At 35.1% G+C, this 14,188-nt stretch overlaps 2 protein-coding genes across 3 annotated transcripts; both read right to left on the reverse strand.

Annotated features, from left to right (window-relative positions):
• Positions 1–1,092: 1,092 nt before the first annotated feature.
• On the reverse strand, positions 1,093–7,884 carry LOC145208892 (claudin-7-like). 2 transcript variants are annotated; one of them, XM_080079139.1, is made up of 5 exons: positions 7,698–7,884; positions 3,727–3,829; positions 3,034–3,140; positions 2,415–2,563; positions 1,093–1,790 (listed from the first exon to the last, which is right to left on the reverse strand). In XM_080079139.1, exons 1-5 carry the CDS (start codon positions 7,827–7,829, stop codon positions 1,619–1,621), a joined length of 663 nt encoding a protein of 220 aa, XP_079935265.1. In that variant the 5' UTR covers positions 7,830–7,884; the 3' UTR covers positions 1,093–1,618. The 2 variants fall into 2 exon arrangements, with proteins under 2 accessions (XP_079935265.1, XP_079935264.1); XM_080079138.1 differs by lacking the exon at positions 7,698–7,884 and adding an exon at positions 4,652–5,175.
• A 2,544-nt stretch (positions 7,885–10,428) lies between these two features.
• LOC145231628 (claudin-1-like) lies at positions 10,429–13,293 on the reverse strand. The gene is made up of 5 exons (XM_080096352.1): positions 12,991–13,293; positions 12,548–12,650; positions 12,088–12,194; positions 11,283–11,428; positions 10,429–10,961 (listed from the first exon to the last, which is right to left on the reverse strand). Exons 1-5 carry the CDS (start codon positions 13,123–13,125, stop codon positions 10,790–10,792), a joined length of 663 nt encoding a protein of 220 aa, XP_079952478.1. The 5' UTR covers positions 13,126–13,293; the 3' UTR covers positions 10,429–10,789.
• Positions 13,294–14,188: the final 895 nt, after the last annotated feature.

Consider the following 14,188-nt stretch of genomic DNA (forward strand, 5'->3'; position numbering starts at 1 on the left):
AACAAATCAGAAGTTAAATATGACCAATCAAAGAAGATCTGTTAACCACGTGACCGTTTAAATTCAGTCCATAATAATTAGTAGTTAGATGCATTTCTCTTTAATACTGCAATCTTCCCAAAACATTGGTAGCAGTGACGTAGGCAGAACTAAAACGTCGTGACTAAGTAATTAAGATTTTGCAACGGTAAGACTCTTACTCTTACCTTAAGAGCGTGCTTTCATGCTTTGTGATAAATGTCTTACGGCAAAGTGGAGTCCATGCAACATTTTTTAAAGTGTTTTGCAAATTCTGTACTTTAGGATATTTATAGCACATTTCTTTTAGAGCAATGGTTCTCAAACTTTTTTGACCGCGACCCAAATCTGAACTTTATGAACATCTTGCGACCCAAGCCTCAAACAACAAAAATGTATTTTTTTATTTTTTTATCAATAGTTATCATCCTTAAACGCTAACTGTTACTTTCCAAGTTCAGCTTCGTATGATTAACCTCCTATCATTCCCCGTGCTAACGTGAATCGCCGTGTGCGTAATACAAAGTTGGAAGGCTATTGTCTGTATGTTATAATGAATGGTTCATTTTGCTGTATAGCGTTGTCGAGTGAGGCTGTATTTGGCTACGGTGCTATCAAAACTCTCAGAAAACCACTTACTTGTGCTGCAATACTCCCAGGTTACTAAGGTAAAGCCACATAAAATGCCTATGATACAATAATTCAGTCATGATTGAGAATTGAAAATAAAAGTTCGTTTGGGCAGAATTGAATCACCACAGCGCGACCCATTTTGTGACCCTGCGCGACCCATGTTTGGGCCGCGACCCATACTTTGAGAACCACTGTTTTAGAGAGATTGTATTATTTTGTTACAAAGTAAAAAAAACATGTATGTAGAACTTAAAATTTCCTTGGAAGTGGCCCGCACTTTTTGGCACTTTTAGTTACTAAAAGGTTCGTACAATTTCTTAATAATGTGCAAAACGCATAAATCAGACGTGTGACAAAATTCAGAAAAAGCGAAAACACGCCACCAATGTTATTGAGTCCCAGAGAGTTTATTAGTCTTTTCTCACAGAGAGGTACAAAAGCTACGCTATTATTTTTATTGTTTATCAAAACAAATTTATGGGATATGAGGGAGTCAAAAAACAAATGCACTAGCACCAAGGGTGTATTTGTTTTATTGAATCTGTACAACTAAAAGTTAGTCAAATTTTAACGTATGATAGTTTTCAACATGATATGGAACAGATACAAAAGTTTGAAATATTTTTAAAGCCTGGAACATTGGCTATCGTGGTGAAGCATTTCAGTAATGTGACCAAGAATGAAAACAAAAGTGTTAAAAAACCAATCACACAAAACAAACAGGTTTTCAGAACGTTGTAGAATTGATTGTTGCGTCGTCCATTACAAAAAGTAATTACGCCAGGAACCAAAACGTTGCAAAAAATAATAACACAGTCTGCAAACAACCTTTCTTTTAATTAAACATAAAACATTTACGTGCATTTTTACACATATGAATGTTTTGCTTAATCAGTTCAAGAGAAAACAATATTTCTCCAAACAGGCTACTAAAAAGTTTGCTGGTACTAAAACACTATCATGATCTTTAGACATATTCTTGGCCGTTGCTAGCAGCTTTCGGTGGTCTGTACACGTAATTTCTTGGGCCATCGTCGTAAGATTCTCCACCACATCCAGTACATATGCCAAGCAACCCAGCAATAAACAAGAGTGCCCCGCCAACCCAGCCAATAAACATGCTCTCACCAAAGATGAATCTGTAGTAGAGGAATGAAAAAGCACATGAGTTTGTTCTTGGTTGAAATATATTTGCCACGGGTGTCCAAAATGGACAGTTTTATTGAACAAACGTTTAAAAAGTCATTCATGTCAATAGGATAACAAAGAAAGGCAGACATTGCAAAAAAGATTGCAGTCTAACAGATAAGTTATGTTTAAGTTGTACTTTATGTTTTGTACGATAAAAATCAAACAAGTTAAATTGGTAGAGCTACTAACGTAAGAACTCAAATCACAAAAAATCCGATAGATTACGTACAGAGCACAGTTATTTGAGTTAACAATGTGATTTGAATTCAGTTGGGAATGAAATGTAATGTAAGGAACATAAGTTGGGTTTATTGGTATTTCCATTATTACGGAACATCCCTCCAACCTCAATAGCCCTAACCGTCAGCATTTATACACACAATTTGCGTTTAAATATTCATTTAAGCTCTTTGCGCCATCCATCGGTAATTAGCAACCGTTTTGTGATTCGAGCTCTTTCGTTAGTAGAATTTTCAGTCAAATTGCCCCAGACAGCAACATAGAAAACATATGCAAGATCGCGTAGGGATTTCAAGATTTGCCACTTTGCAAATATTTTAATTTAAGCCTACCTTGTAATCGATGTACCCCCGTTTATTATCTTTTGCTGCGTGGCAAACTCGTGTTGGATTCTGACATTGTTTGCATACCAAGACACTGCAGCAATTATTAGAACTCCACCGAGCAATCCAAGACATCCGCCAATGAGTCGAATACGCCTCTGTAAAAAAATGATTTCTATTTGAAGAAACTGAAGTAAAGCATTAAAAACAGATTCAATACTCAAATGTATTTTGAAACAAACGGAGGAATAGATGAATACAAACTTATTAGTCAGAGAAAAAGTATTTGGTCTAGTGAAAAAGTTGTTAATGATGTGTTAATTTTCAGGAATGGTTATTGGTGATAACATTTGTTTAGGAGAAGTTTTCAATGATAATAATTGAGAAGAAATTCTTGATGGTGTCATTTTTTGGGAGAAATTATTGGTGATTTCATTTTAGAGGAAATAATTGTCATTTGCTAGAAGCATCTATACCCAAATTATCAAGCAAGACAGCGCTCAAACTTTTTATTGGGCGCTCAAACTTTTTATTGGGCGCTCAAACTTTTTTCCTGGCTTCAGAGGAGGCAAGCAACTGGTTTGGTAATGATAAACAGCTTTTGTAGGTTGTCATGCATTAAACTTACCTTAAGTGATTTGTCGTCACCACCACACGGAATTGAATCCATTCCAATCACCATACAAGCAATGGAGAGAATCCCAAACACAACGGACGTAAGGCTGAGACCGCGCGCTAAAAGTGAAAACAAAGTTTGTGTCAAAAGTTGTAATGATTTGTTGAAGTGTTCGCCGTCGAATAGTTTTATTGCAAGTTAAATCATTCTTTACTCGATTTTTTTTTTTTGACTTAGGAAGTTGGTGAGTTCACTTTAGTTAAATCCAACAGGTTTCACTGGGTTGAAGCAATGCCGTTCAAGTTTTTGCTCAGGGAAACACAAGTATCTAATAATTTTCAGATTCTGTACATTTTGATCAATCTGATACCGTAAATGAATGTCATGTTTCAGGAGTAAAACGTTTTTCGTGACAGCAACATATCATTAGATGATTGTCAGTCACATTTTAAGTGTCTTGCAATATATAATCGTACGCTGCGTGTAGTAGGTAAACGTATACGTTGTATACAGCCTTGCCTTTTCCACAGCAGGTTTCTGAATTTATTTTGTGCGCTAAAAGTTCAACGTAAACTTGAGTCAAACACCGCGGTTTGTGTGTTCCTTCTTCAGTGCACGACCAAAAATAAAAAGGCCGTGCGAACGAACTTTACGTTGTCGCCCCAAGGCATTTACGAACGCTAGGAAACCACAAGTGTGTTTTACCTGCTTGTAACTCTGCTGGGAGACCGAGAAAGAAACGGTTAAAGTCATCGCAATCCCAATTTCCCGTGGTGAAGGTTTGACATTTGATCCATAAGCCTTCATGCTGTAAAAAAGTGAAATATGAGCTTACGTTCAAATTTTATGGCTAAAATTAAGTTCATTAAATTTTTTAAATGTGAACAAAAATACGAAAATATTAGATCTGTTTCGTACATTGTGTTAAATAAGCTAGTTCATCGTTTTGTTTAAAAGCCACATATGCTTTATATATACATTAAACGTTTTAACCACCACTCAAGCCTTGTGTTTATATTTAATGCAACGTTGCTTGAAGTTAGATGGGCTGTTAACACAAACGCAATTTTAACCTGACCAAGCCTATGCTTTGTTGTCGGAAATACACAAAAACACAGACTCCTTGTGCCACAAGTTGTAAATATACGGGCAACATTCACAAATGACATTTTCTGACACAAATGATAGATTTTGGTCACATGAGTCAACGATATTTTTTTTTATTGCATTTTTTTCGTGTCCCAAACTTAATTGATTCAATTTGTCATATCTCAACATCTGAGTTCTGAATATAGTTTCGGCTAAGTCTTTAGTTTGAATAAAACAGGCCTGATTCACACTCGACTCCATTGTGTTGTAATTTTATTTTAGTAAATCTAACTTTGGAGCCTAACTCGTGCTTTATTTAAAAAATACGATTGGGCGGTTTCAGGCTTGTACTTCAGGGTTTCGGTACATTTAGGGCCCGCTTATAACTCTGGGCGGAAAATATGACCAAGAAATGCGTTAGATCCTACAATCTTTAACACCACTGCATCTGGACAGGAATTCCTGCTAGCATCAGGAGTCTTTCGCCTAACCCAACGTGAATAAAACATGAAAAATGGGATCCTTGTTTATGGAAGCTTACCCGAACGATGCTGTCAATAACCGAATCCTCCGGGTCGTTTCGTTTCCAATAAGGAACACCGACACAGGCGATTGTCATTATTGTACCGATTACAATCAGGACGAGAGTGGTTACTTGCGCCCCGGAACCCATATTGTCAAGTTCTCAGTGATTTAATACTTTCACAATCTAATTAAAGTCACTGAAAAAATACCCGATTATTGTAAAATATGAGAATCAAGACGAGTCTTAAGTTAGCTGCAAGTGCATATCATGCCAATGTATCAAAAAGTCAGTATAGCCTACTTGTAAAAAAAAACATTTTAAAGCGTTTGCACAGATCTTATGTCATTCTGGCTTGTCTCTTTTAAGAATCTTAAACTCGTGTACTGTGTACCTAAGTGCATATTTAGGATAGTATGCACATCGTGAAAAACACTTCGTATATTTCAAACACCCAAAAGTTTTAACAGCAGTTGATTTTTAGTAAATCGTTTTTGATATGGATTTAAATAGCAGTCTGCAACAAAAAAGTGATTTTTAGATCAAATCGATGATTTCAATGGTTATATCTTTCAGAACAAACCGTATAAATGTAATACATTAAAATATCCTAATTATTGACACATGAGGAAAATGTTTGACATTGAGGATTTTGAAGCAAAAGACTATAGGATTTCTTCTTCGTTTTATAGCCTAGGTTTCCGATGCGATGTAACCGCGCCTTAATATCACGTGATTAAGAACTGTGCGTCACAATCACGAGTTTGCTCGTCACGTGATTAATACACTTTCAACATTTTTTAGCGTTTTGAGCAAAATTTCTTAAACATACGAAGTTAAAACATAGCTTCTAATAGTTTTACGAATAACAGTGCAGACTTTTACAATAACTAGCGCAGAAGTTCCTCCAACCAAATAAAAAAAATATTACATAGCTTTGTTGCTACTAAGATAAACCGATTCTTTTCTGATAGGCCTGTACGCTAGAAAATTTGTATGAGTAATGTTTTGTCTTATTTCACGTTGTAACCCTTCCTTATTATGTGTTTTAAACTACATAAAATACAAGACTAAAACCAACTTAAAAAATTAACAACCTTAAGCCTTGAGCAACAAACAACCTTAAGCAATTTTTCAAACAGTTTTAATATCCACAAAATATCCACATCAAACGGGTTCGACATGTGGAAAAATCCCGCGATTTTATGAAAACGTGCCATTAAATCGTAAAACTTTCATCGCAGTTGTTACATCACAGACGCTTGACAGAAATATTGCTGGTTCACATCAAACGCGATTTTACAGCAGTTTTGGTCAAAGTATTTTGTTAACATGTACTGACACAAAAAGCGAAACTTTTTTCAAATTTTGAAACTAAAATCGATAAAGCTTGTTAAAGGTCATAGCTGCTAATTATACAAATGTTATCCGCTTAAAAGTTGCCGTAACTGCACTTAATTTCAATATATACCTCTTAAATTATTAAGTGCTTGTTATGATATATGCCTTTACTTTGGCGCAAAAGTTTAACGCAATTTGTCAAACACAGAAATAAGTGACTTTGACAACATTTATTAGCTAAAACACTAACCTAAAAAAACATAAAAATCCAAAACGTCTAAACACAATTCTAGCTTTAAAATTAAAATTTCACTTAAACATAGAGTAAAATTTTGAACAGAAAAATTTTGAACAGACAAACTGAACAGAAAAGAGAGTATATACTCCAACTTAAGGCGCATTGACGACAGCTATGATTTAAAGTTGTGTTCCTTAAGTTTAACCCTATTAATGTTAGTCAACTTTAAGAAGTTAAAAGCTTAGTTTTTTGTATATCTGCGTTTGACCATGACAATTATTTAAGTACGCCTTTACAAAGAAACGTTTTGCGCATGACAAAATGTAGAATATACTAATAACAAAACCGATTTTCGCCGAAAACAGCAGCAAATTGACCACAACAGTTTTGTTTTTACTGTTTAAATAAACACCTAAACAAGTTTTAATACCGTATCCACCAATAACTCATTAATTTTTTATTTTTACTTCTAAAACATAAACTGTTAATCATATAAGAGCAGAGTAATTTTCAGCAGCGTTCCGCTTTGGAACTCAGAACAAAATGAGCACTTACAATCCCCCCACACTCATATATGCAGCCAGATTATAGGTTGCGGTATAAAGAAGTGTATAGAGAAGATACAATATACAGCCCCGGGCTATTACACGAAATCTCAGGAAGTTGTATTGAAAATAAACAGTGTTTTTTCAAACCTTCGTTCTGCGTCTTAACCGCCTACGCTAAACCACTAAAGTGCCTTTTTTTAAACTTCGCTTGGAGCCTAAAACTTACAAATTTTTAGCTAGATTGTCATTTTCTAAACACCTTTGTGGCAAATAACAACTATGGCAAAAACGTTAAAGGTTCCGTAACACATTATCGCTTAGCCCAACCATAAAAATACAAAACTTTTGGTGAATGATTTTAAACGGAAATTTTACTTTGTCTATGGCCTGCTTTGAGTTTTTTTTGCTAAATGTAAAACAGTTTTGTAAATACATCCATGTACGATGTGTAGCCTACTACGATTTTAGGTTGTTCGTTTTTATCTTGTTTTTCTCTAAACAACACATGAACTAGTAAAAGCCAGTTTAGAAATCGATTGACTGTGAGTTATGTACGCTGTTTTTGCTCATTCGTATAGTTAGTGACGCACGTTTCGTTTCAACCAATCAGATGCCGCTGTGTCGAAGTAAAAGTTTCATGTTTCTCGTACAATGTCAAACACAATATTCGGCGGTGGGATTTGAACCATGTATCTTTCGATAAAAAGGACGATGAAGCAGCAACTGAACAGCGCGACTCACAACGAAGGAGTCAAGCGTTTTATATATTCAGTCTTCTGGTTGCACAAACATGAAACATCAGCATATGTTTGTCATTCTAAAGCATCATATGCAAAAATGTACGTAACAGAAGGGGATGCAGTAAAAAGACCTGTAAAGCCCAAGAAATTAACGGTACTTAATTTAGTTAGTGCAAACCACTTAAAACCTTGCTTACCCGTATAATACTGTCGTTTGTTGTGTCTTCTGGGTCGTTCTTCTTCCAATAGGGCATCGCCACACATACTATGACCATCACTGTGTCTATAACTAACAGGGCAGTAACAACGATTTCTGCACCTGAGCCCATTGTAATTGTGGATGACAATTCCAATCCTGTTTTATCTGTGTACAGATGTTATCGATTTTACACAGGTGGCAAAATAATACAAGCCTTAACACAAAGAGTACAAAATACAAAAGCTGAAACCTTTCGTGCAGTTTGGTTATGTAATGTTGAACAACTATTTTTTTCATACGGGTTTTAAAGCTTCATACAGTAAGGTACGTTGATGTATTTGAGTGTTTAGTCACAAACTAACCTATATACTTGCAATAATTAAAGCAGTCTTAATCTGTTTTTTTTTAGTTAACCACAGACAATTAAACACAAAACGATACACCTGACTACATAAAACTGGTTGGTTAACCATCAAGTAATACAAAACTGTTTAGTAGCTCATTCTGTTTGAATCATTTCATACAGGTTTAAAATGCTCGCTTGTGCAAGCTGCTTCTGTTCAAACACAACTGCAATGCATGTATTGCGCTATATACACCTGCACCCTCTCCATTCTCTCCTGTCATACGTCATGTATAATAGATTAACCTACAGGACACCGGTTTGACTGTACGGTGAAAAACAGCAGTTGATAAAATATTCCATATGCCTACCATCGCCAAGTTTAAAACATTCAGCTTCAATGACGTCATCAACACATTACGTCAATAGTATATTCATGACGTCATGTAAGACGACGTTTTTTTTCGACTGGTAACAAACAAACAACTGTTTGAAACTAGCTATTTATTTAGCGACAAATTTAAACATGTATTCATTACTAGGATCAAGCTCACAACCTTCACAACGACCCGTCCATAATCTAGATCACAGTGCAGTGAGTACACTGAGACCCAAGATGCATTTTACCGAATCAAGTAGGTATTTTAAGCTTTGTAATGTGACAAAGCATGGTTATTAGTCATGTTTATAAGCCAGGTGTACTAAGTAATATATTGATGTACACAACATACCGAAATCTATCCCGCATTAACATTACATGTCATACACTTCAATACCAGTACTACTAAAACGAGCCAGCTGTTCAAATGTTGTATATTCTGTTTTACATTTGAACTAGTGCCCGTCGTATTAACCTCCTGTAATGTTATTACAGTGTCTCGTGTTCAGCATCTAAACCGCAGTCACCAGTTGTGTTTTGTATCACGGGAAATTGTCACGGCCTTAAAAAGTTTGTACAGTCACGATGATAGTGAAATTTTGCCATAACTTTTAGGGTTCGAGGTATACAACTTGCATGCCCCTTTGAAACACCACATACGGATCTGTTCATAAGTTTAATGGTAAAAATAACCACCCAAATACACGTAAAAAGCGACTTTTTTTTTCAAATGTTTCGGCAAATACCCATGCCATAATCAGTGATATGAAGACCACATCAGTTACATGTTTTTTTCGTATGTTTTTGTTTCACCTACAACTAACTTGTGTTATAAAGGTTCCTCGCACATGTGCAACTATTAAAACAAAACTGCAGTTTTGACAAAATAAAGCGATAAAGTACTGTGATATATAATCTAAACATCATAACGTTTTTACCGGTAGGCGGTAGCTATGCAACACATGTGGTTTGTAACTGCCAAGCTTCTTTAAATTAAACTTTACACGTCTGAATTAACCAAGCACATCTAAAAAATTCAAATATGAAATTACAGCAAATTTCAAGACATCAACATGTTTTACTATAGGCCCACTTTGATAATTTAGTTGTGTCATTTTATTCATCCAGTGTGTTTTTAACAAAAATCGTTCAATAAACACAAAACACTATACAAAACTAGCACAGCATTTGGAAGATGATTGTATGAATAATTAACTATAAAGCTACCAACTAGCTAATTTGTATTACCGTTTAACCGCCAATTGTAAAACGTATGTAAAACCCTATCAGCATCAGCTCACCAATTCCAATACCTCAGTGCGTGACGGTACAGTCATCAGAGTACAAAACACAAAACAATGATATAGTTTAGCATATGAAGTTAAACTTGCTTTTACAAATACTTAAAACTTGCATCATACACCTATGGACTGCTACGCACACCACACTCGTTGCTTTAAACAAGCGCAAACCGATTTGAACAGTTGATGTTTGGACTGTGATAACACAACTCCTTTCGACTTCGTAACCAAACAATTTATATCAGACAGTCAATTTTCAATTTGTTGGGAGTGTTTAAAGAAACCAGATTACGTTTTTACCGTGTCAAGACTTTTTGCGTGAAGGAAAACGTGCAAATCAACAGGCATATGCCTTTGTCTGCTGGAAATGTTCGTGCAACACAAAAATGTGTTTGTGTTGGAATAACTAATTAGGCTGTTCCATAAAGTATAGACTAATTATTCAATAAATGCATGTTGATAGACATTTTCTTGCAGCATGACAAGAACATTTTATTTCACGTAAGTTTGATAACATGGAAGATTAGTTTACATGTTTTCTGAACCGTGCTCGTAAACCGGTTTTAAACAACCAAATCGTCCACGTTTTATGCCAGGTGTGAGTTGTCTTGTTATTGTTGTGTTGTAATTGTTCTGTTGATGCAAACATTCCAGAAATACGGGCATTTGAATCTAGATGTTTGCATAAAAACAAGGACCACAAAAATTCAGTTCATTTAGTTTTATTACAACTGTACAATGGCAAGCGTAGGAAAAAAGGCAGATGAATTTCGGACGAGGAAATAATAAACTGCAAGGCCAAGTTTGGACAATAAAATTAGTTTGAACGAACAAGGACAAGCTTACGAAGTTGCTTATAATTTTAAACGCAAACAACATCCCTTAGAAAATATGCCTTCGTACAGAAAACTGCCTAAAACTTCACTCATTTCATTTCAACACATCTTGGCGCCGTGATCATAAAAAGTTTCAATAAAAGCGAGTTAAAAACGTGGTTGGTATAAAAAAATCCGTTTCGGATCAATGTATTGTACAAGACATAGCAAAACTTTCAAGGGCTTCCCATTTTAAACATATTCCTGTCCTGTTCCAGCGGATTTCGGTGGCCTGTAAACATAACTTCTGGGTCCATCCTCATATGACTCTCCGCCACATCCAGTGCATATGCCAAGCAAACCGGCAATAACAAGGAATGCACCACCGACCCATCCAATGAACAAACCCTCGCCAAAAATGTATCTAAAACAATAGAGTGGTTAGCGATGAGAATGTTTTTAAGACATTGCTCTAACTTGGTATTCGTTATTATATTACTCTGTACACACAAATTCAATCAAAAATAGTCTCTAAAAAAAGGGTTCTAATCCAGGGAGACAAGAACTCCTTGTCATACAAAACACTATAGCAAAATGTAAGGAGTTAGTAAGGTTTGGAATATTTTTCATACAACATCAACGGCCCAAATAGAGGTAAAAAGCGACATGCTTTATCATTTAATCGTTTCGGCAAATGTTTATGATATGAGACTGCATCAGTTTTGTAATTGACTGGCAAATTTACCTGTTAACTGAAGTATTTCCGACCAAACGTTGTTGAGTCGCAAATTCGTGCTGAATTCTGACGTCATTGGCATACCAAGATACAGCCGCAACCAATAACATGCCAGACAAGAATCCAAGGCAACCACCGACTAAACGAATGCGTTTCTGCGAACATAAACATTTGCTTGTTAAGTACGTAGTTAAAGACTTGTGTGTAAGTAATTAGCAGACGAAATTCGTAGCACAAACAGATTAAAAGAGCAATTAATAACAAAAAGGATATCATATTAATTTACTGCAAGTCAATCGTGCCGCTACCTTGTAAATATTTATAGCGCAAACCTCATCATACAGCTAGTTTGCATTTAATAGGGAATATACTGAGTAGACCAATGTGACTATTAAATGTATGCGCAAAAAAGAGACATGCTTGCGGTACAACTATATGTAAGTTTCTACACCTAGAAAGGTTGATAAACTTGATGGCATTATGGCAACTAATCGTGCAAGGTCTAAAAAATTAAAACACGTAATCGCATTGTTTACAAACATAATGCCAATGTATAAACCATGCATAACATATTACATTGTATTATATATTGGCTTGGTGTTTTTGCATTGTGGTTTATATGCAATTTATTATCCACACTTAATTAAAGTTTCCAGTCTGTACACTCCTAATGAAATATAATATGGGGCAAAAACAAACAAACAAACAAAACATTACTCCCACTTTATTATTTGGATTTTATTAAATAGAACGAAATCTTGGTCAGTAGGTCGAGTGTTCCGAAGCAGTAGAGACACGAAGCTGTGATAATTACCTTAGTGTGTTTGTCGTCGCTGCCGCATGGGATAGATTCCATTCCCACAATCATACAAGCGATTCCGAACATTCCAAACACAATTGAAGTGATACCAAATCCACGGGCTGAAAAAATAATAATTGAACATTAAGAATTGTTGCCTGAAATCTTTAACCAATTTCTCTACTGTGATAAAAATTGCGTGCATAAATATAATTGAAAATGCTAAAAGTTTGCTTAAAAATTGGTTTTAAAGAAGTACATGCAAAAAAAGACTTGTGTGGACAAACATTTTAAAGTTTATGATCACATATTGCCACGAAAGTAGCAAACAAAAATACACAGAGTGTAAAGCATGTAATCTTATTGAGAGGTTTTGAAAATAATTCAGGAACGCCAAGGTTTTGTGGGAGTTTAACTTCTTTCTGTATCAAAGATAAAAGAACCAAAAAACTATATTATAATGTTTCCATTTTACCTGCTTGGAGTTCGGATGGCAGACCAAGGAAGAATCGATTGAAATCATCGCAATCCCAATTTCCAGTTTGAAAAGATTGACATTTGATCCACAAGCCCTCGTGCTGTAAAATGTCAAATTATGATCGTCACTATTTTGCCAAATTACATCTACTTTTTTTCAAGTAAAGCCGAAATAAAAACCAGAAAACACAAACAAAATGAAGTTATAAATAAATTTTTGGGCTAACTTCAAAAAGTAGAACAAAAACATTTCTTTCGAGTTTTCTGGTTGCTTGCGAACGGGCGAAATATGTTTGTAAATTCGAAAACACAGGCTACATGTAGACTACAGTTCAAAAAAAGGTTTTGGTGGTGGCAAAAACCCATTTTATTGTCGTACGCAAAGATAAAAAATCGAAAATAATTGGCATTTTATACGCCATAATTTTTCATTTTACTTACCCGAACAATGCTGTCACGAATAGTGTCTTCTGGATCATTCTTTTTCCAGTAAGGAATAGCGACACAAGCTATTGACAAAATGGTTCCGATCACCATAAAAATAATTGTGGCCACCTCAGCTCCAGAAGATGCCATGACGAGATTTAGTGCGGTTAACAGCTCAAGTAAAAAACAAAGTCAAAATAAAACCTGGAAACGTTAATAGAAGAGAAGTCAGAATTTTGTCATTTTTTGTTGAGGCTGAGAGCCTGACAAATTTTCAAATATCACAAAACAACGTAGATTTAGTTTTGAATGAATAGAAATACAAAAAAAAAATTCGAAACGTATCCACAAAGCACTAAAACTTGTTTTAACTAACAATCGTCTTATTTTGTTGCAGTAGAAATACTAAAAAACATTATTATTACACCACAAAAGTACCTTTCATTTATATTTTGTTGAAAAAATATACTAAGTTTAAACTATGTTCAGACGCGCTATTTCCTTTTCTAACACCTGCCTAATATCAAATATTTATAATTTATCCAAATTTAAACTCCTCATTAACGACAGCACATCAGCATACGACCAAAGAACATTTATAATAGCAAGGGAGTGGTTTACTGTTTAAATTCACAATAAACCGATTCGGTTTTTCTTGCCCAACGAAACTACTCCCATTATTGTGCAACAAGCGGTCGGGGTCTATGACGTAACAATGTCAGGTTCGAGATAAAACGAGAGAAAGGCGAGTGGAAAAAGAAAAAAGATGGCGTCGATCTGCAAACTGAAAAAATGGCGCGCTTTTTACCCCGTGCTATGACGTCATAATGCTTGGTGATGTTTAAACTTTGAAAAATGCAATATCTAACAACGTTACCTAATGGTGCAGATTTTTTACTAAGTTAATCAATAATGAAAGAAATTAAAATCACAAAGATGAAAAAACATTATACATAAGTGACCACGCATTTTTATTGTCCTTCTAAAACTGTGATTTTAACAACAATGATTTAAATAACTGCTAATGATTTAGTAAATTTAGAGTATACATTCAACACTTTTATCAATAAAACGAACAAAAACAGAATTTCAGACGAAACATTTCGGCAAAATTATTAACGTTGTTGCAATAGTCCTTACAAGATCATAGATTCAAAAATCCCTGTCAAACTTACAACCTCCAACCGACCTCGACAGAAAGCGGTTTCTAAAA

This window comes from Phallusia mammillata, chromosome 1, assembly GCF_965637545.1.
Source record: "Phallusia mammillata chromosome 1, kaPhaMamm4.hap1.1, whole genome shotgun sequence".
NCBI lineage: Eukaryota > Metazoa > Chordata > Ascidiacea > Phlebobranchia > Ascidiidae > Phallusia > Phallusia mammillata.